General features: G+C 42.1%; 1 protein-coding gene across 4 annotated transcripts in view; it reads right to left on the reverse strand.

Moving 5' to 3' along the window:
* The window catches only part of LAMB4 (laminin subunit beta 4), a 122603-nt gene that overhangs the window by 24423 nt on the left and 71363 nt on the right, over nucleotides 1-26817 (reverse strand). For all 4 annotated transcript variants that reach the window (XM_088797813.1, XM_088797812.1, XM_088797814.1 and 1 more), the window contains exons 17-27: nucleotides 22934-23119; nucleotides 21507-21622; nucleotides 20797-20917; nucleotides 13685-13862; nucleotides 12415-12558; nucleotides 10851-11082; nucleotides 10250-10407; nucleotides 8563-8787; nucleotides 7488-7708; nucleotides 5238-5334; nucleotides 2201-2576 (exon numbers count right to left, since the gene is read on the reverse strand). In XM_088797813.1, coding sequence (XP_088653939.1) covers nucleotides 2201-2576; nucleotides 5238-5334; nucleotides 7488-7708; nucleotides 8563-8787; nucleotides 10250-10407; nucleotides 10851-11082; nucleotides 12415-12558; nucleotides 13685-13862; nucleotides 20797-20917; nucleotides 21507-21622; nucleotides 22934-23119 — 2054 coding nt within the window. The remainder of the gene's footprint in view (nucleotides 1-2200; nucleotides 2577-5237; nucleotides 5335-7487; nucleotides 7709-8562; nucleotides 8788-10249; nucleotides 10408-10850; nucleotides 11083-12414; nucleotides 12559-13684; nucleotides 13863-20796; nucleotides 20918-21506; nucleotides 21623-22933; nucleotides 23120-26817) is intronic.

A 26817-nucleotide genomic window follows, 5' to 3' on the forward strand; every position in this document is an offset into this window, starting at 1 on the left:
GCAAATCTTGAAGAGCACAGTTGGGGGAAATTACAATACAAACTCATGGGACTATTTATCTTGGCACAAGTGCAAAGCCTTGACGAATGCTTCCTGGCATGTTCTGTTCTCACTCTCGCTTCTAATCTATAGCCCTTTCCTTTAGACTGCAACTGTCAGGACTATAATTCTTTAGGATGATAATAGTAAAACAATAATAGTAAGTACTATTATAATTGGTACTCTGTAAGCACTTACTATGTGCCAGACAGCATGCGAAGTGGCTTGACTTGAGTAATTCTCACAACCTTATGAAATAGAGACGTTATCCATCTATTAGATGGAGAAACTGAAGCTTGGAGAAGTTAAATAAGTTGCCTAAGGCCACGCAGCAGTAAGTGGTGTTGAACCAAGGTGGTTTGACTCCTGAATCTATGCTCATGATGTCCGGGGTTCTCTGTCCCCTTCGCCTCCCCTTAGATTTGTCATTTACCCAGCAAACATTTGTGATGTAACCAGGCCTGGAGAATACAGGCACGGAGAAGGCAGCCTCTGGCCCTGGGAAGCCCTCCCTGAGGCAACTGCAGATGAGCCACAAAGAAGTGGGAAGACGGAGAGGGAAACACGAGTCTTAGTGTGAGGAAGTCAGGGACGGCGTCAGAGGAGAGGTGGTGATTGGGCGGCTGGTGAAGCGGCATCAGAGCTCAGTGGGTGGATCAGGAGCAGAGAGACATTTGGTTTCTGGCTCCAGAGGCCCAGTAGCCACAGCTCTCCTCATCCTGTCAGGTCTGGTCCTGCTTCTATCCTCTTCTCTCTGGCTCTGCTCAGGGCTCTTGCAGCCTCTTTGTCTAGAATGTTCACTGTGGATTGGCTCAGTCTGCTTTCTCACTTCTACTTTGCCATTTTCTATAACCACAAACCAGTGGTTCATGGGCCAAAATTCATTCTCAGACATGTTTCGTTGGCATATACGATGCTTTTTAAAAACCCTATTGGATTAGCTGTTTATGTTTTATAGACGTGATGTTTCCATAAAAGTCTGGATGTCTGATCTTTTGAAAAGTGGGGAAATGTGGGAATACAGGGCCCAAATCCTGCGGGGCGACAGTCTCTACCAGGGTATAGGTGGCCTGTTGTCACCTGCCAGCCTGACGTGGCCATGTCACCTCCCTGGGCTCTGCAGCACTGTTTATGGTGCAGATGGTCTTTTCTCTGAACTACCTAGGTGGATTATATCTTCTTCTTTGCGTAACATTTAAGCAATTACCATATAGCTCTGGGATTTTTGTCTGTTGATAATAAAAGTTCTTATATTTATACATGTGTTTTGTATAACATAAAACTCTGCAGCTTCAACTATTCCTTAATCCTGGAAGCTTATGGGGGAAGGGGTGGATATTTGCTATAGAACCACAATTATTTTGGTTTCTTAGAAGATTTTGTGTTCCTGGAAGGGTGGAAACTATATCCAACTCATCTTGGTTTTGCCCAAGATGAGTTTTGCAGTTTGAAAAATTTTTTCTGTAAAGGGCCAGATAGTAAATATTTCAGGCCCCGGGAGCCACAGTGCGTCTGTCACCTGAACCCTGCTGTGGTAGGGAAAGCAGCCACAGCCACAGAGGACATGTACATAAATGGGTGTGACTGTGAGCCAATGAAACTTTATTTACAAAAACGGGTGCTGTGTTGAATTTCACCTGTGGGCTTTGGTTGGCCGATCCCTGACCCGGAGCAACCAACACAATCTCTAGCAATGTTTAATGAACGAAAACAGAATTCAATAACGTATAATAAAAATGATACTGCATTTCGAAAGAATTATCATGCTCGTTTTAAGACTTCACATTAAGATATGGACTTCTAAACAACTGAAGATTTTTAGAAAATTTAGCAAATTTTCTTGAGAGCATGGTTTAAAAATATTTGTATTAGACACTATCTTACTTCCAGTTTCATGTCTTTCAGCTCTGCTGGGTTTGGGTTCCCAATAAACCTCTTAATGACTAGTATTTTGTTATAATCAATGGCATCTGGAAAAATCACATGTAATTCTCACTAGGTAAGAAAGAGACAGACAAACAATCACTAGACTGATTATTAACTAGAAAATTATCATTTCCCTAATATCAACATACATTTCTAAATTGGAGGTGTTTGAAGCGCAGCAGAAGTTAAGATAAATCAGGAACTTGACTATCTATTGCCTGAGCACAAATCTTACCGAACAGAGTCATGATAATCCTTGACTTTTAAGAATTCCCCAGAAGAGAAAACAGGATGTTTCAAAATCCTTTCTATTTCAGACACGTTCTCTCGGAGGCCTTTGAAGTCAGTCTCACAGACAGGCAGGGTCTCTCTTTTATCTTCCATGTCAGCAGCCAGCCTAATTAACCCTTGCACTGCTCTGGAGATGGAAGAAATGGTGTGGTCCCATTGATCAAAGCACAAGTGACACCGCAGACAAGCAGGGAATTCCTGGCCATGACCCCTCGCACAGCGGTCACACCGCTGGCCACCAACACCCTCCCGGCAGATGCACGTGCCCGTGTCCCGGTCACAGGTGGGCTTCTGAGTACCTTCCCTGTTGCAGTCACATGCTAAAAAAGAAGAGAGAAGGAGGAGAGAATGTCAGTCACCAGGTTTTTAGCTTATGACTCGCTCAAGAATAAAGACCTTTCCTCTTTCCAGAGAATCTCCCCAACTCTCATTTCTAAGGTGAATATTTAAAACAGTATAATTTCAGAGATCTGTGCAATGGCCATTAAAACACAGCATTCTTTTCATTCCACTAACAAATCAGTTCATAGTTTCTATATGGAAAATATTAGGTGTCTTTTTACTGTGAATACGAGTGTTCACGTGTGGATTCTTTACATATTTCATTGAGGACCATGAATCTAATGGTGGATGGCCCACTGGTGACCATGCTACTGCCCCCATGGGTGACTCAGGCATATCACAGACTTTCTAAGAATTCCCATGACCTCACTATTTCTCAGTAAAACCCAGCCTGAATGTGCTAACCCATGCCGTCTTCCGTTATAAGAGAACTATTCCATTCTTAAAATGAGTTGAAAACTTATGTCCACACAAAAACCTGCACATGAATATTTATAGCACCTTTACTGATAACTGCCAAAACTTGAAAATAATCAAGATATCCTTCAGTAGGTGAATGGATAAACTGTGATACAACTCGACAATAAAAATATTATTCAGTGTTAAAAAAAAATGAGCTTCAAGCCATGAAAAGACATGGAAGAACCTTAAATGCTCATTATTAAGTGAAATAAGCCCATTTGAAAAGCCTACATACTATATGATTCCCACTATAGGACATTCTGGAAAAGGCAAAACTATGGAGACAATAAAAAGATCTGTGGTTGTGGGGGTGGGGGTGGGTAGACTAGGCAGAGCCTGGAGGACTTTCGGGGCAGTGGAAATATTCTGTATGACACCATAATGATGGATACGTGTCATTAGACATTTGTCCAAACCCACAGAATAGACAATACCAACAGTGAACCATAATGTAAATTATGGACATTGGTGATTACAATATGTCAATGTAGGTTTATCACTCGTATTAGACGTTCCACTCTCTTGGGGATATTGATAATGAGGGTGGTTATGTACGTGTGGGGGTGGGGGTATATGGGAAATCTCTGTATCTTCCTCTCAATTTTGCTGTGAACCTAAAACTACTCTAAAACAAAGAAAGTCCTTTTAAAAAGGGAGAAAATTAAATTCATTCTGTCTTGATTAAAAAACAACAACTATGCTACATGCACTTCAATTAAATAGGTTTTTGTTTAAGCCTGAGGGTGGAGGCTGGGTGAGCTATTGAAGTTACTTCGGTTTCCAAAAGGTCAGGGAATCACTAGCCTATGTCATTGGACTAACTGCAGGGAACAAGTGATTTAAAGATGCGTTTGACAGCTTGGATAAAAATAATGCCACTAGGCTCCTCAACCAGATATCATCTATCTGCCTTGGTCCAGGAACCCCTGGAGGTGGCACTGTGTCACTTCACCAGTGGGGGCCAAGGCTCCCCCTTATTAACAGCTCTTCTCCAGGAGTTTTAGTGGGGTCAGTGGCCTGATTGACCGTTTGCAAAGTTTTCTCTATAAAAGACAAAAGCATTTTTATAAAATAAGATTACTGAAACATTAGAGGGACACAGGGAAAGAGGCTAAGACACATTTTCCAAGAGCCAAAATTCATTCCTGCTTTTTAAATGAGCATTTCCATTCAGAAAACAGAGTAAGTCAGAATATACATTTGAATGGAGAAAGAAAATGAAGGCTTTTTGGGGGCCACAAAAGCACATTTATAAAGGAATGGAATGGAGGAAAGAGCATGTATGGCTATGTAGAGGTGACCACAATGATAACCACATCACATCTGATATTCCTTTAATTGATTTCTTTTGGAAGTTGACTTTAAAGAGAGATTCAAAAATCCCTTCTAGAACCAACCTAGATTTTAAGTGTGTGCTGCCCAACATGGTAGCCACTAACCACATGGAGTTATTTCAATTTAAGTAAATTAAATAAGATAAACCATTCTTTCCCTCATTTGCTCAAGCCATACTGCAAATGCTCAGGAGCTACGCGTGACTAGGGGCTCCTGCACTGACAGCTCAGGTGTAAGAACATGTCCATCTCTTCAGGAAGTTCTACAGACTGCGGCAATCTCAATCTTACAACAAGAGCTAAGACATGGCATGAGAGGCACTAGAACGTGAACTCCATGAGGTTTGGGGCCTTCCCTTATTTGTTCTCTCCTAGAGCACTCAGTAGGCACTCTATGGATATTTTAAGATAAATGAATGAGTGAATAAGTGATAGGCTCAGTGTTATGAGAGAGCCACGGTGAGGAAACATCCCCTCTGCTGGCTTCCTGTGCTCCATCTCACAGCCTGTACTTCAACCCAGAGGAGCTGTTGTTGTCAACATGCTTCAAAAAGCAGGACATTGGCTATGAGTGAGGACCTCAGAGGTCTGTTCCGTGTTAATGACTTTGAGGAATGTTAATATAGGCTACACATTTGAATATAGGCTAACATTTAATGTAGCCTAAAGTTTTAACACAGGAGAAAAAATCTTTTTATAGGGCTAAAAGTATTATCTTCAAAACTGGGATTAATTTTGTGAGTTGTCCACCAAATAAAGGAGTTTGAAATTCAGTTGGTTCATAGCATGACTGTGTTGGACCAGGTTGATTGTACACATGGTTTTAGAATCACTAATACTTACCAATACATCGCCCCAGTGGATCACCATAATAATTTTCCTTGCACTCTGTGCAGCGCTTCCCATCATAGCCTAATTTACAGGGACACTGGCCTGTAAGCTGGGAGAACAGTCATGGGTGAGGAATTGACAAGCTTTCTGATCTAAAAAATTAATACATTTTAATACGGAACAGTTTTCCCACCAGTGATTTAGAACGTTCAGCTGTGCAAAGTCAGAGGAAGGATGATTCCCACGGCCAGCAACCACCCCCGACCATACCAAGGATCAGGAGTTAATGTGTTGTTTTTGCTTAGGGCTCTTGAATATACCGCCTGCTTCCAGCTGTTCAAGGACAGGTGGCCCCAAACTGGGAAACACACACAGATATAAATGAAAACAAAACACATAATGGGAAATGGGCCACATTCTTTTCCTCTACAGTTATGAGAGTTCTCCCATAACACAAAGAGGCCAAAGACCTGGACTAACATTCATCAATTAATTTGGCAAATAATTTTTCCATGATGGAATGTCCAAATGGAGTTTCTCCCTATTGGGTCACAGTGTTTTGCTCAACAAAACATTTTTTTTTTTTTTTTTTTGGTGCTTGAGGCTTAATGATTTAATGACAGTTATTAACCGTGTTTTGGGAGAGTGTTGAACTTTTCTGTACCCTCCCAGCTGGATTCTTGATCAGCTTTTCTAAAAACCAAAGTGGTTGAAAAATTAACAGGAGAAAAACATAGAAGCAAATCACTATGGTAGTGGTCCTGGGTTATACTTGACCAAATGTGCTTAAACAACAACTCTACCAGTAGGCTTCCAGGGAATAAATAGCTGGATTCATACAGTGACTGGATCTAAGCTTCTACCCCTCTTTGGAGTAACCACTAGCTTCGGTTCAAATAGAGTGAGTTATGGGAAGCTCGTTGCCCCTGAGTGCTGTCATATTGCTGGTTGTCCTTGATTGTTGTGCAATGCTTCATTACACGGATGCAGAATCTGCTCCTTGTAACTTGTTCCCATTGTTCTGAGGCCTGTACTATGAATTGCACAAAACAGGCAGCCTCCCTCTTTCCTCTTACAGTCATTTCCCCACCTAGAAATAGTCATTTTCAACTTGTGTTTGCTCCTCCTCTTAAGGCTGACCACCTCTAATTCCTTCAAGAGTTCATCACAGAATAGCATGGTTCTATCCATCATCTTGATTGTCTTCCTTTGGACACATATTAGTTTGCCAATATAATGTTTAAAATATGGTATTTAGAAATGACAACACTGCTTATGGAGCTGTCTGGTTAGTAGAGAGGACAATGGGACAACTGCCCTGAACCTGGATATTGCCCTCCCCTTACTCTAGCCTGAATGGGCATTTCCTCTTTGACAGCCCAGCCACACCGCTGGCTCACTTGAAGCATGCAATGAAAATCCTCAGATGTTCTTCACATGAGCTGGTGCCAAGTTATTACTCTCACCCTGTATTTATGCAAATTTTTAAGACCCAATTGCAAAACTTTACTTGTATCCTGTTAACATTTCATCTTGTTTCCAGACAACAAGACAGCCTATTAGGATACCTTGTCTCTTGTTCTGTCTTTATCATATTAGCTTACAACTTTGCAATATCGGCAAATCTGATAAGCATGTTTCTCCAACTCCATCTAAACTGTTGATGAAAATATTGGACGGCACGTTTGGATCTGTCTGTAAGAATGCACTGGGGACCACCTACTGGCTGAGATAGAGACATTTATCATAGTTGTTTAAACAGCTGAGAATCTGAATGTTCACATGTCTTCTGTACTCCAGTGACAGTGTTTCCTAATTGTAAAGAGCCGCTTTCCCCTAGGAAGCCCTATGGACCAGACAACCCCAGATATTCTTGTCATAAGGGGCTCTTTGGTTAAACCAATGCCATCTGATTGCAGGCTTCCCTCAGTCTCTATGACTGAGCTGTGGTCTTTGCTGCTACAAATATGCTTTCCAGAAGGCCTAAGCATGCCAGAGAGTGATATCATGAACATTAGGAGCTCCTCATGAATTAGGAAGCCAAGCAGTCATGTGGAGATCTACTGATTTCTTCCATGGGTGGTGGTTGCAGGCGTGAGGAGTAGAGGGGAGCGTGTAAAACAGGCGTGGTCACCTGGTGCCCAGACCTTAGTTTCTAATACCATTCCCACACGAAGGAAGCAGCACTCCTTGAAGAAATGTTCATATGGGACAGGGACAGGAAATACACAAGATGACTTTAGTAACTTTAACGTATCTTGCCTGGTCACAGTGGCTGCTGTGTGAGGTCCGGGGGTCACAGTCACATGGCTGGCATCCTCTGCCAGGGATCAGGTTCCAGTACCCATCAGCACAATGGTCACAGGTCCATCCTGCGACGTTGGGCAGACAAGGGCATGTGCCAGTGTCAGGGTCACAGAGGCAAGCTCCCTGGCCAGGGGGACATGCAGTGGCATTCACGCCAGCAGGATGACAGGAGCACCCTGAGATAACAGGAGCAAAAGTCAGTGAAAATGCTGGCATTCAACCACCCATGCAAATAGCTTTTTAGACCTGGATTTATCATTTCCCCAAAGGGTTTAAGGATGAAACACCTTACAATAATACAGAATTTATCAAAGAATCAAAATGGGTTGAACCCATTCAACTGTTGTTGGTCTCCCCAAACAGCAATTTCATATGGTTCTGCCTGCTACGTTTCAGGAGTTTACATTTAGGAAGACCGGAAGTCTCACTTTTTCCCTCATGCCATTCACCAAAATTCCATTTATGTAAAGGATCTGAAAACAAATGGTTTACTAAATTGACTTGGGTGAACTCCTAGAAATGAGCAGTTTATTTCTCTTCTTTCTTTATCATAGAATTAAACCCTTGTCCTCTTCTACATCAATTATTCTTGTATTTATACATTTAAATCACTTGATGAGCTTGTCACAAAGCAGATTCCTGGGCCTCACTCCCAGAGATTCAATTCCATGGTTCTGAGGTCCAGCCCAGGAGTCTGCATGTTAATGCCCCACCCCTGTCCCCAGGTGATTCTGGCACAGTGCACCTTGGACCGTACTCTGAGAAGCAATGCTCAGAATCCACTAGGGCAGGTTTTTGAAGGTAACAGTCACAAAGGCAAACAACTAACACCCATGAGTACCTTGTAGCTGCAGCCAAAATACTTGCCATGGCACTACACCCATTTCTGCTGATGAGTTCAGTGCAACACCCATCACCCAGTGGGCGCTGACACTGCTGGCCTAACCGAAACGAGAACAGGAGAGCTGCCAGCACATTTATGAGCTGCCACTCCACTGCCACATTGTCCCCCAGGACCTTGCAGACTTACTTCTGCAGGTCTGATTGTGGGCTGATCCAAAGTGACCTGGTTTGCAGAGCTGGCAGTTGGGCCCCTGAGTGTTGTGCAGACATTTAAGGCACTCCCCCGTCCGTCGGCTGCAGGACTCGGGGTCAGTTACGTCGATGTTGTTGTTGCAGGCACATGGCCGGCAAGGCGCTCCAGAAATTCTTGGATTTCCATAGAAACCAGCAGAGCATTCTTCACACTGCTTACCTGAAAGATGGGGAGGGAAAAGGAGATGGGATGAAAGGGGTGTGTGTGTGTGTGTATGTGTGTGTGTGTGTGTAACTATGGGGGGGGGGTGGAGATTGGTGCAAATAGAGACTAACTGGGCTCCTCTAGGGATAATGAGAGGTCACACATTGAGGATGAATAAGGACATGTGTTCTAAATTAAAATAAAACATTCATTTTACTTTATTATTCAGTCCGAGGATAAGATGATTATTCAGAGCTATAAAGTCCTTGGTGAAGTTGTAGTCTTTCTTAAAAACCTGGTGTTGTGGGCACAGGACCCCTGGATCCATATAGAACCGAGGTCACCCTAGTGTGCCCCAGGACCCAAAGCTTATCTCAGCCCCTGTTCCCCCAGGCACCCCAACCCTCACCCAGTCCTAGAGGTGAAACAGCTGCCTGAGATAGGGGTCTAGAAGTGAAGATGGGTGAGAGTAATTTTCTTGATGTGTAACTTCAAGAGGGTGTTTTTATTAAGCGCTGCACACAGAATCCATCCCTCTCGCCAACACTCTACCCTTCCAACCACAAGGCAACTATACTTGTTTAGATGCCCGACCTGTGCACGCACCACTCTCCACATTTTGGTTCCTCCCATTTAGAATTGCTCTCATAGCCCAGTCGTGGTCTCTGTTCTAAAAACTGACCAACCACCAAGCCAGAGTGCACATGGAGAAGAGACTATAAGGGAAGGGATAAGAATAACTAGAGACATGTGTAACCTTAGAGGTAACAGAAAACAAGTAGCCACGTAATTTATTACCATGATGGGAATTATCACTGAAGAAAATAAAAGCACCATATTTTCTAAGTGTGATTAAATCCAGTAAACTTCATAAGCTTTTTTTCCCTTATTCGCATTATATATTTACACTCATGCTTAAACTCTGCAAAATAAAATTTTTGATTGAGCAACAGACACAGGTATTGAATTGACACATGCAGTCTCTATTCAATGCCCAAATCAGTGCTTCCAGGCATCTGAAAAATTAGTTTTATCTGTGACATACCAGTCAAATTTATTGCTTGGAATTATACAAAGAAAACATTTGACTAGTTAACTTTTTTTAAAAAAACTTTTTAATTGCTTGTGTGTATGTAATACATATCATATATACATTTACTTAATCACACATATATCTTAACATGTGATGATTTTATTTTAAATAAATTAATTTGGTTTGAAATCATTTGGTCAGTTATTTTTTCAGAACATTATTTAAAAATTAGAGTTCAGTGGAATGGGTTTTAAATTGTCATTGGCTTTTGAATCATTTCAATTCTTTGTTCAGTAAAGCAGCAATTTACCAAATTGTGTTTTCTTATCAATAATTTTTATTCTGCACCACTCATTTGGCTAAGGCAGATGAATTATTAACATATGATTATTTTTCAGATAGCAGTGTGGAATGGAAGGGACCGTCATGAGCTATACAGCATACCTGCATAACCTTGAAGACAATTACAGATCACATCTGAGCTCCAAGGGCTCTGATAACAGGAATGGGCAAAATGCTGATTGCTCCAGGGCAACTCTGGACATGGGCAAGGGCGGCAGGACTGTCCTGAAGGAGGGTTTCCATAGTAACGATCGATGCACCTGTGAAGGCAATTTCTTTTTACCAAAATGTTACCAAGAAAAGCTCACATATCAGCCAGTGTGAATTTGCTATGCATTAGGACAGTGCGTCTCTGAAAACTCAATATTTTAGAAAATGCTTATTTGCTCTGTACAAGGATTTTTTGCTATTGAAAGTCCCATGGTATAGTCGTTAAATTCAATATAATAGTACTTATTTTACATGTCTTATTTCAGGAACATAAAAAGCAAGGTGCCAGGCAAATGCCTGTTATTGATTCAATCAGACATTGTCTGGCTTATAATGAGATTTTGAAGGACGATGGAATGATGCTACATTCCCCATGGATAGCAACTATTCCACACTTAAATATTGGTGAGTTTCCACTAAGCGGTCCTTTGGAGAGTGTTGTGAGATCAGAACAAAAGCAAATAAAAAATAAAAGTGCATATGAATTCCATACCTTTCACAGTTTCTTCCAGTTGTAAACCCCCCACAATTGAAGCAAGATCCGGTCCCTGGATCACAGAGCTCAGTGAACCCATTACAAAGGCAAGGGCGGCAGTTGGGAAATCCAAAATAGCCCTGCAGGCACCGGTCACAATGGTGGCCAGCTACCGCTTCCTGGCAGGGGCACTGTCCTGTTATTTGGTCACATACAGTACTCTTTGAGCCTTGAGGGTGGCAGTAGCATGCTAGATAAAACAAAGAGAAACACGTTGGGGTAGGGGGCCAGTGGAGTGCTGCTGAAAGAGGTACAGCTCTAATTGTGCTGTCCTTATCATATCATATCATCCCAATGAAGATGAGAAGAGTGAGTCTCGGAATTGCCTACAACAGAGCCTGGCATATAGTAGTAAGTACCAGGCGAATGTTTACTAAATAACAATTCATTAATTCAGTCAATAAACAGTAAGTTGTGAACAACTGGGTTTGATAAATGTTGTTTATACAGAGGAACTAAACAAGTAACATGTTTTTAATGACTTGAACTTTCACATATCTTGGGAGTCAAACTTTAAGACCATAAAAAAATATAAGAATCCCTTTCAAGATGGTCAGATTTTTCTTTTTCCTACACAAGATAGTAAAGGCTCAGTCCTTTCTGGTAAATTGTTCAAATCCTTTGAGTCAATCTTTCCGATACAAAAATGTGATGCCTGTTTCTTTGACAGGGTTCTACACAGAAGAAATGTTTGCTCGTTTGTGTATCTCCCTTTGTGTATCTCAAGCATTTCACAATTGTTTTTGAAAGAAAAGGGGAAAAAAAGTGGTGATGGTCCCATGCTGTTGGATGGACTGTTTGGGAGGTAGACAGTGACCAGGAAGGTGTGCCATCTCTGAACCATAACTAAGAAGAGGTTCCCCTAACGGAGAATTAACGTACCTCGTGGTTTTTCTGCTTCCTAACGCAGGTTTCTGTGGGGACCAGTGTTTTCACTAATGGTTTATATCGTAACAGAGAACTCCATACTCGGAACATGACAGCCATGAGAACTGAATTACCAACTATGGATGAAGCCGCATGGAAGCCCTTATTAATGGATGGCTTGTAACATGAGTTCCAAGGCTGTTCCTGACCCCAGAATCAGAAAGAGTAACGTCCTGGTGACAGTGTTGTCCCCTTTCTCAACTTCCCAATCTCTTCATTGTTTTAGCCTTTCCAGCCCCCGGGCTTACATGCAGATCGGAAAGCTGGGTTTGCACAGCCAAGTCCCTTCATGGTGTTGCCACATCCCACCCAGACTACCATCTATTTGCTTCAGACTGCAAACTCCCAGAAGCGTGGGCCATGCTTTTATCACCATTCACGCTTCCTACTAGAGCTCTGCGTAAAGCCAGTGCCCAGTGAATGGATGAATGAAGTATGGTAGAAAAATGTCAATATATTTTATCTACATAGATAACTGAATAATAGTCAAATGCCCAATCCTTTTAGAATCCCCACATCAATTCTCCTGCCTTCGAAACTCCAAGATTGTGAACAAGAGTGTTTCCCCATCTGTTTTTTTTTTTTTGCTACGTACACTGACAACCATGATGCCCCAAACCGTAGCTTCCTGTTGAGCACCTGTCACAGGTGCGTCCGGTCACCTGAGGCTTACACTGGCACTGGCCTCCCAGCCGGCTGCAGCTGGGCCCAGCCGAGCCCTGGGGGTGACACTTGCAGGCTGCAGAGAATGAAAGACAGAAGTTAGAGGTGAAGGAAGTAACCGAGAAGCACCTCATCCTGTTAGTAGCTGTAGTTCACCTCTCTTTTATTTGGTGCCTCTCCAGTCCTTAACTCCCTTACCTGTTAAATGGGGATAATATAGGATCTACCTCATGGGATTATAAGGATTAAGGACATCCTGCCTGTGAAGTACTTAGAACAGTGTTTGGCACGTAGTGAGTGCTCCATAAATATAACTTAATAAGTATAACTTAATAATAAACATTACTTAAATTAATGAAAGTCTTATATTGTTTTAATAATTAATTGCTCCAAAGTTATTATTATTATTATTGATATTATTACTTCAGTTCCTGGAGATCTATGTGGTGCTGGACTGTATTCTTTGTTTTCCTGATTCCGTATCTTTCAGGAGATTGTGGATAAGCTGAAGCCATAACCCCGCAGCATAACGGGAACAGCACTTGCCTGGAACGAGGAAGCCCAGGCTCTCGTTGTAGCTGTAACTCTGTAGCAGTGGTTCTCAACTGGGTATGGGGGAGATTTTGTCCCCCAGGGGACATATGACAAAGTCTGCAGATGTGTTTGGATGTCACAATGCGGCAAAGTACTACTGGTATCGGGTGGGTAGAGGGTAGGGACATTGCTAAACATGCCATAATGCACAGTACAGACCCACCCCATCCCTACAACAAAGTATAATCCCGCCCCAAATCTCAAGTGCTAAGGGTGAGACACTCTGCTCTACAACTTAGTGAAATGGGCGAGTTACCTAATGTTTTGGACCCTACGGTAACAGTCTCCTTTATTAAATGAAGGTTTGGGGATGAAAGAAGTTGTTTAGAGCTCATTTCAGCCCTAAAATTCCAGGATTCCAATAACTATTTTAGGACCACTGCTCCAGCAATCTAGCATCTTAATGCTACTGCACGAGTCCTCTTTCATCTGCCCATTGTGGCTCTTACACAATAGACTGTTCTGTGTATCTAATCATTGGGCAAGTGGTACTTACATTGGTTGACTGGAGTAGATGCTAAAACAAATGAAATCAATTCGCTCACATTCCAGAAAAGCATTTGTACCGATAGCAGTGCTGCAGCAGAGCCCACAAAACAGATACTCACCCACTGCCCCATTGTGGAGCCTGGCAGACATGCTGGCGATGAGGCTTTCACACACAGCAGGGAGCACCCGAGGCCCCGATTCTGAGGCAACTTCAGCACAGTTGTGCAGCTGATACTCACGTAAATTCCGCTCACTGAGGACATTCTCCAATGAATTGATTTGGGGAATAAGACCAAGCTTTCAAAATAAGAAAAGAAGGCTTATGTTCACAACTGTCTCCTGTTCCAGATTCTAGTCATAAAATATCAGTTCTATGAGAATAATGTTTGAAAAAGAGATTTAGTTCAATTCTTTAAATTGCTTACAACTGAAGACTTTAATATTTTCAACATATTTACAAAGTCATTAATTATTTCCATTTACTGACCTATGGCAAAGAAAATACATAAACCTTTATCTTTTTACTGTCATTATTTTATTTTAACCTACTAATAAATTTGTCTTAGGTTTGAAAGATTTTAGGCTACCTGTAATAAGAAATTATGGCTTAGGGCATTCGATAGTATTACTGAGGAACTCTAATTTGACAAACTTCTTCTTTAACAGTTTTGTCTTTTTCAATTACATGTGAACAGTGGTGTTCTGCATTAACTATGTTGCCTCTTGGAGATACACTGAATAGATTAATATCTCAGAGACACTGAGAAGTCCTGCAAGAAAGATGCTTTTTAAACTCAGTGTTTCCAGACTTATTTAACCTAGTCCTATATTCAAATAATCCTAACATCCCATAAAACCAATATTTCACAGATGCATTTTGGGAGTTGCTGGCTTAGATCATACAGCTATTGTGGGAAAAAATGCATCATTATAAGTTTATTCTCAAAGAGGAATTATCTATAGCTTAACATCTATGTGAAGAAAAGGCATACATTTGTATTTCCTGAGATTTTATCTAAGTTATAACCTAATACTATTTAAAAATTTTATTCATGGCTTGGATGACATAGTAGAGAATGTGTTGGTACAGCAGATTGATGACACCAAGTTGGTCATTTTGCACAACTGGTGGAAAACAACAACATTGAAAATAAGTTTCAATTCAGCAGGTCGTGTTAGGTCAGAGCAAACCTGGTGGCACAGGTAAATCACCCATGGTCTTTTTGCTTTTGTACCGAAACTAGTTTCCATGGTCCTTTACTTTGACCCTCTCCAGTCCTTCTCTATTTGTCCTTTGACACGCCAGCGGGTGGAATCTCAACCCCAGGTGACCATTTCAAAGTGTCTGCACTCCTCAGACCTCTCACCTCACACTCCTTGTACTCTCAGCATGTGCCATTGTCCTCCTCTTATTTCATAGAGAAAATAGATGCCAGTGAGGGACTGGAGCCTCCTTCTCCTGCCCCCCAAACTCCCGTCTTGCAGGGACTGCCACCATCTGTCTGACTCAGGGCTTACGAAGAGGAGGGATTCCAGTGGAAGAGGTGTCCCACTGCCATTCCCTCGGCCTCAGGACACTGTTCTGGGGGTTGTGCTTTCTTTTTTCAATCTCTACCTCTGCCATTTAAATGTGCTTGTCCCTCCCATCTGGAAAATCACCTTCTTGATCTCATTTTTCTCCTATCATGGCCCCATTTGACTCCCTGACAGCCAAATCTCTTGAAAAATTTGCTTTGCCATCCCCGCTGCCTCCTCTCCAATTCACTTTTCATGCCAATGCAGTAACTCTCCATCCATACATCCCTAAATGTTGGGTTCCTCAGGGTTCTCTCATTGGCCCCCTTATGACTCCATGCCCAGTTCCTAGGTGACCTTGACAATGCTGTTACTTCAGTTACTATCCATAGATTGCTGACATCGGAAGTTACATCTCCTGCCCACATCTCAAATGTGGGCTCCAGATCTGCAGAGATCTGTAGAGATATGCACAGACAAGCCTATTGGTTGTTGCACAGGCATTGCAAACTGGACACCTGAGATCGGCTTTCCCTTCTGTGCCTGTTGTCAGGAAATAATGCCACCATCTTCCAGGATGCTCAGGGTAGAAAACTGAAGAAGGTAGTCTCTAACTCTTGGCTCTTCATCATCAATACTCCCTACCCACCCCACATGACCCACACATAAAGTCCATCACAAGCCTTGTCAATCTGATCTCTTAAATGTGTCCAGGATGCATTTAGCATTCTTCGTTCCCCTGTCACTTCCCTAATTTGGGCCACCTAGGTCACTACAGTGGCAGCCCAATAGATGTTTCATCTTCCACTCTTGTACTCCTTTCCCCATCAATAGTCTACCTTATAGTCATAGTGATTCTTTAAAAGGCCATTTGTTCAGGTAACCCCCTCTTTAAAACCTTTCACTGGATTCCCATTGCCTCAGGATAAAATCTAAGCTTCATCTCCATTCATTCATTCATTCATTCATTCATTCCTCTCAGTTTAGTGGTTCTCAATATGGGAGGCACCACTCCCTAGGGACGTTTAGGAAATTCCAAGGGGTGGTTTTGATTGTCACCACAATTGGGTGAGGTATGTTATTGGCATTTAGTGGGTGGGGATCAAAAAATGTTAGACGTTCTCACAAAAAGGAAAATCATCCCATGTCTTCTGCAGGTTTGGAACATTCCCCTGAAAACCCAAGAAGGAGAAATCCCTGTTTGTAGTGATCAGTTGAAAGCCTTTCTCTATGTTGAACATGTTTATGACCCGCCTGCTTCCATATCTGTGTGGTTTCTATAGGTATAAACATCTTTTACTTCACTGGGTCTTACGGTGCGTTCATGCCTGTGCATGGACCTATCATCGAACATATTATTTCTTTATAAATTACTTTCCTTTTATCTCTCCTTTGCATTTACACACTACATTGATATTGTTTGAAAGATGTGTGCAGGTAGACTATAATGCCTATGCATTTCATTTGAGTATAGTACAGGGTTACAAAATATTTGTAATAAAAATGGGAGGGTGCGTCAGATGACATTGAGAACCACTGCTTGAGCCACACTGAGCTTTGCATGTCAGTGCCCTATCACAGCTCCCAGCACCTCTCAACCACATTGTCATTTCCTGTATAATTGTCTGCATCTCCCCGTCAGAGAGCAAGCTCCTGCAGGGCAGGGAAGGTGCCTGTCTGGTTTATACCTGTGCTTAGCAGTGTCTATCTTATAGTGTTTCATAAACATTTGTTCAAGAAGGAAGTATATATACATTTTTAGTATTATGTCTTTAATTTGATACTAAAATTACTCTGCTTTCTCCAAACACAAACCAGGTGGGAAGAGATGCAGAAGGAAGCCAGGTGGGCTGGGGTTGGGGATGCGGGCTGCTAACCAGGGGTTAGTTATTCGGTTATTGGTCTGAGCTGGTTTAGAGTTGGTCACTTTTGGCACAAGCAGACGGACTAGATGCTAACACTCCCTGCCAGCTATAGAATGTTGTAATGCCATGACTTACTTCTAGAAACTTCTAAGCACTTTATGTTTACCAAGTGTAGTCCATTCTATGGTATAAGAAAAAGAATGGCAGTTTTATGTGGATAACTGTGACTCTAAACACACTTTTATGGACGCACATATCATGTAATCAGGACGACTGAAAAAAAAAAACTTTCTCACTATGCTTGCCAAACAAAAGGTATTTGTGCAGGAGGAGCATTCAGAGTTGAACAAAGCTTTCATCTGGTCTTCTTAGTAATGCATTCTAGCTTTAGATGCAAATGTTAAGCTGGCTGCAGAGAAGAATGAACTTTGAAAGACCCAAGTCCCAAGCAGTCGAGAATCTTCCCAGAGCAGCAAAATTGGTGATGTGGAAATAACTGCACTAATCTATAGTCACAAAATGTGCAATGACTTTCTCCTCTAAACACCCTGGGTCAAGGACTATAGTTGCCCTGCCTGGATCTTTCTGTCTGCCAGCTGCTGTGGCATCGGCTGCTAAAGGCTCACAGCTGTCCCCTTCTCCAAGAAACTGGACTCAGCCACCTTGTCCGGGAGTTCATGTACTCACTGGGGGCTGGGGAGGGGGTGGTGAGCCTATAGCCAACATCTTGGGCACACAGGCCCACCACTTTGCATCCAGGCAGAATCAATCCTGTGCTGTAATTCATGTTCCAGAGCTCCCTGTGGGGTCGAGCTGAAGCCGCACTTCAGTGGAGACCACATCCATGCTTGGGCCTTCCCTGTCCTCTCTGCTCTTCTCCTCTACGCATGCCCTCAATAAATTAGGTGCATCTGAATCCCTGTCTCAGCTTCTGCTTGTAGGAAATCTGATGGAGGATGGAGGGCTCTACTGAGGTTTCTCACAGTTTGCCAAGATCAGCTTCCTCTCTTAAGTTCTATTCAGGCTTCAGGATTTTCATATATATGTGAAAATATACACACACGCACGCACACACACATACATATATGAGATGTGATCAAACAATATGGTGAATGTTTAAATTAAAAAAAATCTTACAGTAAAAGACACATTGCCATTAATCCCCCTCAAAATACTCCCCCTTGCTTCCAACACATTTATCCCATCATTCTTGCCACTTTCTGAAGCAGTTCTGGAAGTTCTCTTTCATGAGTGTCTTTAGTTGCGCTTTCATGGCTGCCTCAATGTTCTAAATCATTTTGACTTTGGGGAAGAACCAGAAGTCACATGGTGCCAGATCTGGTGAATAAGGTGGATGAGGACACACCATATGTTTTTATTTGACAGAAATTGCCGTATCAGAAGCAATGTGTGACACGGAGTGTTGTCATGATGGAGGATGACTTACAGCACACTTTAAAACACACTTTCTCTCAACCGTAGCTCACACTTGACTGACTGCACCGAACAAGTTGAAACTTGTCACACACTGTTACTAAGGTTTGATGAGCCACCTCCGGTGTTGAAGATCCTGCCTTTCTGTTGGATGGCACTTGGCAGCAGCATTCACCATATTTGGTGATCACAACAGAAAGGCTCTGTGTCACACATCGCTCAGAGAGTGAGTGACAAATGGATAAGTTGGATGGATGCATTTAATACAGCATCAAGTGATAATCTTTGGAGTTTACAAAGTTTAGAAATATTTAGGATATGGATTTTAAGTGAGGAACAACTTGGCTCTTATAAATTTGAGTTTTATAACTATTACTATTAATTATAACAACATCCCCTCGTGACTTAGGACTTCCTTATTTTCTTTCTTTCTTTACTTTGCATCGGTTCCCAAGTTTTAGCTTTTTCCTCTGAATTAAATCTGTTGGATATGATTTTCTTTCTTTGTAATTTGTATGTTGGTTTATGGGCACAGTTCTATTTAAAGCTCCTCAGCAGAAAATATGAATTGTATGGATATGGGAATCACGATAGTTTAAATTTCCCATTCAAGAGTTTGTTTTTATTTTCCACTTCATTTCTATCCTAATATGGTAGAGGCTCCCCACAATATTACATCGTCCTCTGGGTGCAGGCGTTAGCTTACCTTTGGTTAAGGTTGCCAGGGAAAATACAAATCACCCAGTTCTAAATGAATTTCAGAGAAACAATAAATAATTTTTTAGTATAAGTATGTTTCATTTGAGGGTAATATTTGGGACATATTTACATGATATTCAAATTTAACTGGGTGTCCTGTTTCTTTCTTTCCTTCCTTCTTTTATTCTTTCTTTCTTTCTTTCTTTCTTTCTTTCTTTCTTTCTTTCTTTCTTTCTTTCTTTCTTTCTTTCTTTTCCTTTTTGCTAAATCTTGCAACTCTACCTTTGGTAAAATAATCTTAAAACAATGGCTTTCTTTGTTGTTAAAATCCAATATACACCTGCCTCATATTGAATTCTATAGTAGATGATGAAATAATAAAGTTCCAGGGTATAAGTTTAAAATGTTCAATGGTTAAAAATTGAACTTTGAAGACACAATTCACAAGCTATGGATATACAGCTAATTTAAACCAAGGGTCAACAAACTTCCTGTCAAAGGCCAGATAGCAAATATTTTTGGCTTTGTGGCGCTAAGGTCTCTGTTACAACTACCCAGTTCTGCCTTTGTAGCTTGAAAGCAGCCATAGATAATATGTAAACAAAAAGGCATGGCTGTGTTCCAGTAACATTTGCAGTCTGTAGTTTGCCAATTTAATTATGATAGAAGATTCTCAGAAATATTTAAAAATACAGTTTTAACAAAGCAATTTGATTTTTATACACAAAATTACTTTGAAAAAATCCTGAACAATTCTACATAATTTTGCTGAAAGTGAGATGAAACTGGTACTTGGATACATTACCGATAATCCTGAAAATTAACTGGAGAATACCTTCCAGAAATTAACTTGATAAATTATTTCAAGAGCCATAAAACTTTGGGTAAAGTAGGACTATATTTTAAAATATTAAAAAAATATGTACCAACTATACATAGTAGTAAAAAATAGAAGCAACTTAAATGATCATGAGTAGAGAAATAGATGCGTAAATTATGTAAATTTACTCAATGCCCAAACTCTGTCCCATGAGAAGCCTGGGCCTAAGATTGTTCACAGAGCGAGAAATTTGGAAGGAATGGCTGTGGCTCAACACTGTGGGAGAAAGATGCTGAAAGAAATCACTCAAGGAAATATTACACATCGTTCCTAAAAATGATGAGAAGACCACATAAGCACTATAAGAAAATGCTTATGATATAATGTGAAGTGAATAAAATCCATATATATACTTGTCAGAGCACTTTGATTACAAGGATATAAAAGCATAGCATGCATAAAACAGGAACTTGCAAGATGATAATAATTAAAGTCCAACTCTGTAATGCCAGGACCCTGGCGTGGCCCAGAGGAGGGACTCGGGAATCAGGTGGTCTGGCTCCGACTCCTGACTCCTGACTCCTTACTCGGTGGCTCTGTGACCCTGTACCCCGATTCTATTGCCTTGAAATAAGGGTAACAACAGCACCTACCTTACAGAGTTGTTGACTGTGTAAGACTACACAATAGAATATGTAAAACACTTCAGACGCTTACTGGCACATACTGTTTGGTAAAATTTGTGACTGTTATTAGGTGACTTATAGAGAATAGGTGATTTTTTGAAGGAAACAGATACATTTATATTTCTGAAGAAATATTTCACCAGAGAATCAAAAAGTAGAACTGTAATGGAGCTCGGCTTAGCAGGAAGCCCAGAAAGCTCTGTGATACTTACGGAATCAACAAGGATGTGTGAATGAGCATGGGACCTGCCTTGCAAAGGCTGGGAAAAGTAGACATCTATGGAATATTCTGTATCTGGTTCTAAACAGATGGGTGTAGGAAGAAGCACAATCCTGTATTAAGAGAAATAAAGCAAAAATTCAGTTACAAAAGTACAATTACATAACCTAAGCAGCCACAGTATTTGGTGGTGTTTCACTTTGTGCAATGTGGGTTCCACTGTGGGGCGGAGGCCAGGTGTAGGTCTCGACCAGCTCAGATGGGTTGGGTGGACAGTAAATTCGCATTCAGGTTCTCCATGGCTCTTCAGAGGTTGTGCCAAACAGCAAAGCCCTAAGAACTGTTGGCCCTGGGCTGTTATGACTGCTCTGAAGGACAAAGGTCCTTCATCCTGTCTACCATGCTGACACCAACAGGCTTTCTGTTGTATTTTGCCCTAATCTCTGATAAGGCAAAATTAGTGGCCTCAAAATTAGCAGCATTTTACCCCATAAACTGTCAGCTGAGATAACTCAAGCTGAATATTTTACTCCTATTGCATTTTACTTTCTCACATCAAGGCCATCGGGGGAATAGGAAAGGAGCATTCTTTAGTCTTCTTTAATACACCTCTTCTCCCAATTGGTTCCTGGATACAAATTATGGATAGATAAACAAAATTCTAAGAAACCTTCAATGTTTGAGGACAGGTCCCAAGCATACCTGGAAGCCACTGGCAAGGCAAAAGACTGAAGCTTTTGAGGTGGGGTCTTGTGTGTGCAGTGCTCTCTCCCTCCAGGGGGTTTAACCACGGTCTGGACAGTCCAGTCAGCTGTGGACTAGACAGGCAGGACATGGAAGCAAGTCACTGTGAGGACGCAGGAGCCTGTGGTGCATAACCTAATGCATAATGCATGGAATCGAACTGGCAGCCCAACCCACTTGGAAAATACAATTCTGGAGTTAAAAGAAGTCTTAGACGTTCACTCTCAAGCCCAACTCTCCGGCCACAGCTATAGCTCACAGGCCTAGAAAACCTGGCACTCCTGAGAGGTCTTATCTTTAACCTCTGTCTCCCAAAGAGTCGAGTAATTCATCGTGTCCCTGGATCACAGAACAAAAATAAAAATTTGGAATCCTTCACAAAAGGATATATACTCTGATCACGTATATATTATTATACAAACATATAAATTACATGATTTAATATTATTTAATAATTATTATATTACTAGATTACTAGAGATATTTATGCATCTAAATATAGCCTTACAATTTGGAAAAGCTTTTTATAGCTCTTAGAGATGTGTCGTCTCTTTTGAAAAGTATATATATATATACACACATATATGACTGCATGAACTTTGACCTGGTGAGTATGACAAAGTTTATGAAGTCCCTTAGTGAGAAATAGAGAATTATGTCATATCTCTGGTCATATAACACACAGTGAGCACTTCCAGAATGGACCCCTGGAAGGACCATGGGGCTCTGAGACCACCCCTCCACCCTCAGCCATATAGGATATCTTTCGCGGGAGATGGCCTGTGAGGTTTCAGATTATCAAAGAAAAGGTTATACTAAGAAAAGATTAGGAACTACTGCTCTAGATCAAGTGTTTTTATAATTTGTTTTCTATTCTGTCTTAGATATTTCTCAAAAGGCAGGGGAAGGGTAGTAGGCAGTGGGAGGCCAGAGAGGCAGCCTGTAGTTTTTCTCTTGTTTCGGGGAAAAATCCAAATGCAAATAAATTCCTCTTCTGCGTCTTTTAAGTTTGAATCTCTGCACATGTTAGTTTATTAATTTTTCGAAAAAGAGTCCCAGGAGAGCAAGATTTGTGTTATTTCAGTTATTTATCATTCTTATGCAAACATTCCATCACCACTTCCTTAGACATACGGCCTAAAATGTGCGACTCCAGCGTTAGCTTCTCTCCCTGGAATAAAACATGTGTGCACATGGCTCACCAAGTTGCTTTAAGATCTTTAGGAAACACTTTGGTGTGTAATACTCTCCAGATGTTCTACTTTTTGCAAATCATTTTATGATAAACCTATCATATCTTACTAGAGTAAGACTGAAATGGAAACACTTAGTTCGAGGATGCATTTCAGCTTTTCACCTCCAAAGACATTGGACTTAAAGGATACCTGTGTTTCATAGCGAATGGCCACGGTGAAGTCCATGGGAAAGGGAATGTTGCTGACAGTAAATCTTAAGCCAGCCCCGGGGAGAACCCTGGCAAATCCAGGTCCAGTCCACGTGACAGGCGTCCCAGGAACCGGCTCTCGGAAAACAACGTGAACAGCAGGCACCTGGCCAAAAGTCACTGAGCCCTGAAATCAGAAAGAAATGTACATAGCTTTGCCTGCAGTCAAGGCCTGGAACGGTTTAGAGAAAAAGAAAAAAAAAAGAAAAACGCCCACGCTTTTCCTGATGTATATATGATCCATCTGAGTCACGGATAAATTATTCCACCCAGGATACAGTCCAGAATACAGCTGAGAATAATGCGCTCAATCTGCAGCTTTGGAACATATGTTACTACATGGAATGACTGATTTGAACGCAATGTCACTGGAAACCATCTGAATTTTAAGTATCCCATGTGCTAATGAACTGAGCAAATTCCACATTGATGACCTTGGGTTTTCTCAGATATGACTAGGATTCTGGCCAAAATGTGGAGGGAAAGAAAAGACTCCCACGCCTACTTCACAGATTTTGCCTAAATGTGCATGATGACAATGAGAAAACCCACATGGATTTATTGCTTAGGTATTTCTCCCATGCAAACATGAGAAATGGTCTTCTATCTTCTCGGGGTAGATAAGTACAGAACTCCTAATGCAATTGATTGATTAGCATCCCTGCCAGGCTCAGTACCGGATGTCAGCCTGGGGCCATCTGGACCTTGTAGATAATTTTTCTTTAATGGCTTTTGCATCTGCCTCACCACACTCACAGCCTCCACTGAAATTCTGCCTCTTGTTACTTTTGCCTGTATCGCTGCAACAGTCTCTTGGCTGTTCTCTCCATTCTCTCCCTAGTCCAGGACGTATTACACACTGCTGCCAACAAACATTTCAAACTCTTTCTAACTGCCAACAGAATCACACCCAAATTACTTAGCTTGCAGTTCAAGTTGCTCTGTGATCTACCCCAAACTGTTCTTCATTTGATAAATGTTTATTTAGTAACAATTCAGTGCCAGCCTCTGAGTTAAGAATGCCAAGATGAGTAGGACAGAGTCCCTGCCACAGAGGAGCTTAGAATCTTGCACTGGAGACAGAAATGTAAGTAAGAAATTATACCACCAGATTAGGTTTCAACAGACAGCAGTATATGTGAACTCATCTACATGCAATGTTTTTCAAACATTACAAAAAACACTTTCACAGTAGACACGACTGGTACCCCTGTGGGATCCCCTTTACCTGATTGGTGCACCCATCTCCCACTTGGGGTGTCTGTGGCTTCTAACAGCTCACAGTTGCCCCCCTTCTCTGGAGAATTGACCTTCTACACCCTCCATCCCCACTTTCACCTCCCAAGGGAGCTCAAGCCAAAGGCTGGCCCTGCCGTCTCAAGGGGAAGGATAACTTCATCTGCAGTTCATGCTTCTGACCGTGTGGATCAACCCAAGGTTTGTTTTACCGGAGACCACATCTTACTCTTTCCTTTTCTCTGTCTTGTTTTCTTCACTCCTTTAAAGAGTTTTCCCGAAGAACACTGACTTAATAAATCACATGCACTGGAATCCTGTCTTAGCCTGTGTTTCCACGGCACCTGACCTGAGACAGTTGGTACCACACAGTTTACCTAAAAGTAGATTCAAAGAGGTAGTCCAGCATGGCTCCTGGACTGTTTGGTTGGCGACCAGAACCCCAGTGAGTCACATGTCCTGATGGTCCCTGGGGTGCAGGAGCGGAGCTCCTGCTAAAACTGTCATCTGTGGAGAAGTGGGGCAGGATAAAGGGGGAAGTGACATGAGTAATATGCTGGCATTGAGAGATATGGGGAAATAGTAATTATAGGACTGTGGAGAGAAAATGACAGGCTCAGGGCAATCACTCACCGAGTTAGAGCAAAGACTGAGCATCACAGGGCTTCTTGGTGGCATTTAAATAGATTCTCATCTCCTTGAATTATAAGCAGGAAGAACTGAAGGCATAAGACTTAACTGTACGAGCTGTGGGGCTTCAGAGAAGGCTGACTCCTCAGCCTGGGGAAGTCACCTGTGCCAAAGTCAGGCCCGTCACAGGGAGGCAGTGGGATCTTGTGACATGGGTGATGCACATGAGCGCCGTCACTCCCGAGGCTCCTGCGCTCTCTTGGCCTGTACACGTAACCCTCTCACTCCTCCTGGGAGTGCAGACCCTGCCCCTCTCCTCCCCTGACACATTTGATGACAGTGCGAAAACCTCAGATGACGCAAGCGTCTTAAAACAAACAGTCTCCTTCCCCAGGCCCTGCCTGCACTATTCCTTCTGACCTCTTGCCTGACCATTAGGGTCAATTTCAGCAAGATCTGACTGGGAAAGTGCAAGGTCTCTGACAAGGACTCAGTTAACCTGAACTGGTAGCAAGTGGGAGAGAATGGCTGGGTATGGACCCTGAGGGTGTTAGACCAATGGGGCAGAATATGAAACTGGGTAAGGAGAGTTTTTTGATTTGAGGGTCACCAGTGGTATAGGATTTAACAGCCTGGCAAGGGCCCGGAGCCCTGGGAGACGGATCAAATGTGTTGCTGGAGTAGCTCTTGGAAGCTTGGCAAAAGTTGCGGCCCAGGGTAAAGAATCAGGGCTTCCAGAACTGCTGTAGTGTGCTGTGAGAAAGGAATACAAGACTCAAAGAAGCAGGCATGCTAGAATGGCTCTAAGATACAAGACCGGAAAAGCCACCAACTGACTTATTTTTTTGGAGATCTGGAGGGTACTCCATCTATCAAGACAGCAAGGAATCGACTGGTGAAGGGGCAGCAACATTTCTGACAAGCTGAATATTGGGTATCTGCTGCAGGCTGGTGGGAAAAACCATTAAAAAACAGAGCTCTTTTGTACTAATGTGGAAGACGGGCCCCCAGGCTATCAAAGGCTGGGTGGCACTTAACTCTCAGAAGCTAGATGGATATGTATGATTCTAATGGGCAGCAGGCTGGCCTAGGAGACAAGGGGCCTGGATCACAAGGTCTTCGTGTTGATGAGTAATAGAGCACGGTATTCTCAGGAGCCAGACAGATGAGCAGTCAACAAAAGTGCTGCTTAATACACATAATCGAAAGTGATCAAATACGAACTAGCAGAGGCTGCGGCCAGCTGCCCTAATGGAAATACGTGATCCTTTGCCAGATTTCTAGATCTGAGCACTTGTCAGACCCAGAACCCAATGACGGAGACGCCAGGTCTCCATGAAGGAAGACTCTTTAACATCACAATAAGTGTGATTCTCACTTATTTCACAAAGAGATCTAAGGTTGTTTATTTGAGTTCATTGGGGAAGGGGAGATACGTAGATTTTCCAAGGGTTAGTGGCTACAGGATCAGAGTTGATGCTGATAACCAGGTACCCAAAGTGCTATCATTGTCCCCATTAGAAAAGGGCCCATAAGGGTCAGGTGACAAATGTAGTCCTGGCCCAGGTCCTTCTCACAGTGGATTGCCTGGGTTTGCTGAACCACACACTGATCGTTTCCTCCAATTCCTAGATGCGTTACTGGAATGGACCTGCTTAGCAGTGGACATTGATTCTTTGACCTGTAGGATAAGAGCTCTTACAGTAGGAAGTGCCAAGCATAAACTTGTGAAATGCCCAACCTATACCCAACCCCCACCAAGCCAAGATAGTAAGTAAAAAACAACGTTGCAAATTAGAGGCATCTTCAAGATGCCACTCTCAAGACTTGGTGGTGGTTCCTATCATATCTCCATTACAAATGTAACCAAGTTGTAGCCCCACTTGTGTCTGTTGTGCTGGATGGAGTATCTTTTCTAGACTAGACTAACATCACCCAGGTCCATGATACGCAGCTACT

This window comes from Rhinolophus sinicus, chromosome 4 (assembly GCF_057876585.1).
Source record: "Rhinolophus sinicus isolate RSI-liver-muscle chromosome 4, RSI-T2T, whole genome shotgun sequence".
NCBI lineage: Eukaryota > Metazoa > Chordata > Mammalia > Chiroptera > Rhinolophidae > Rhinolophus > Rhinolophus sinicus.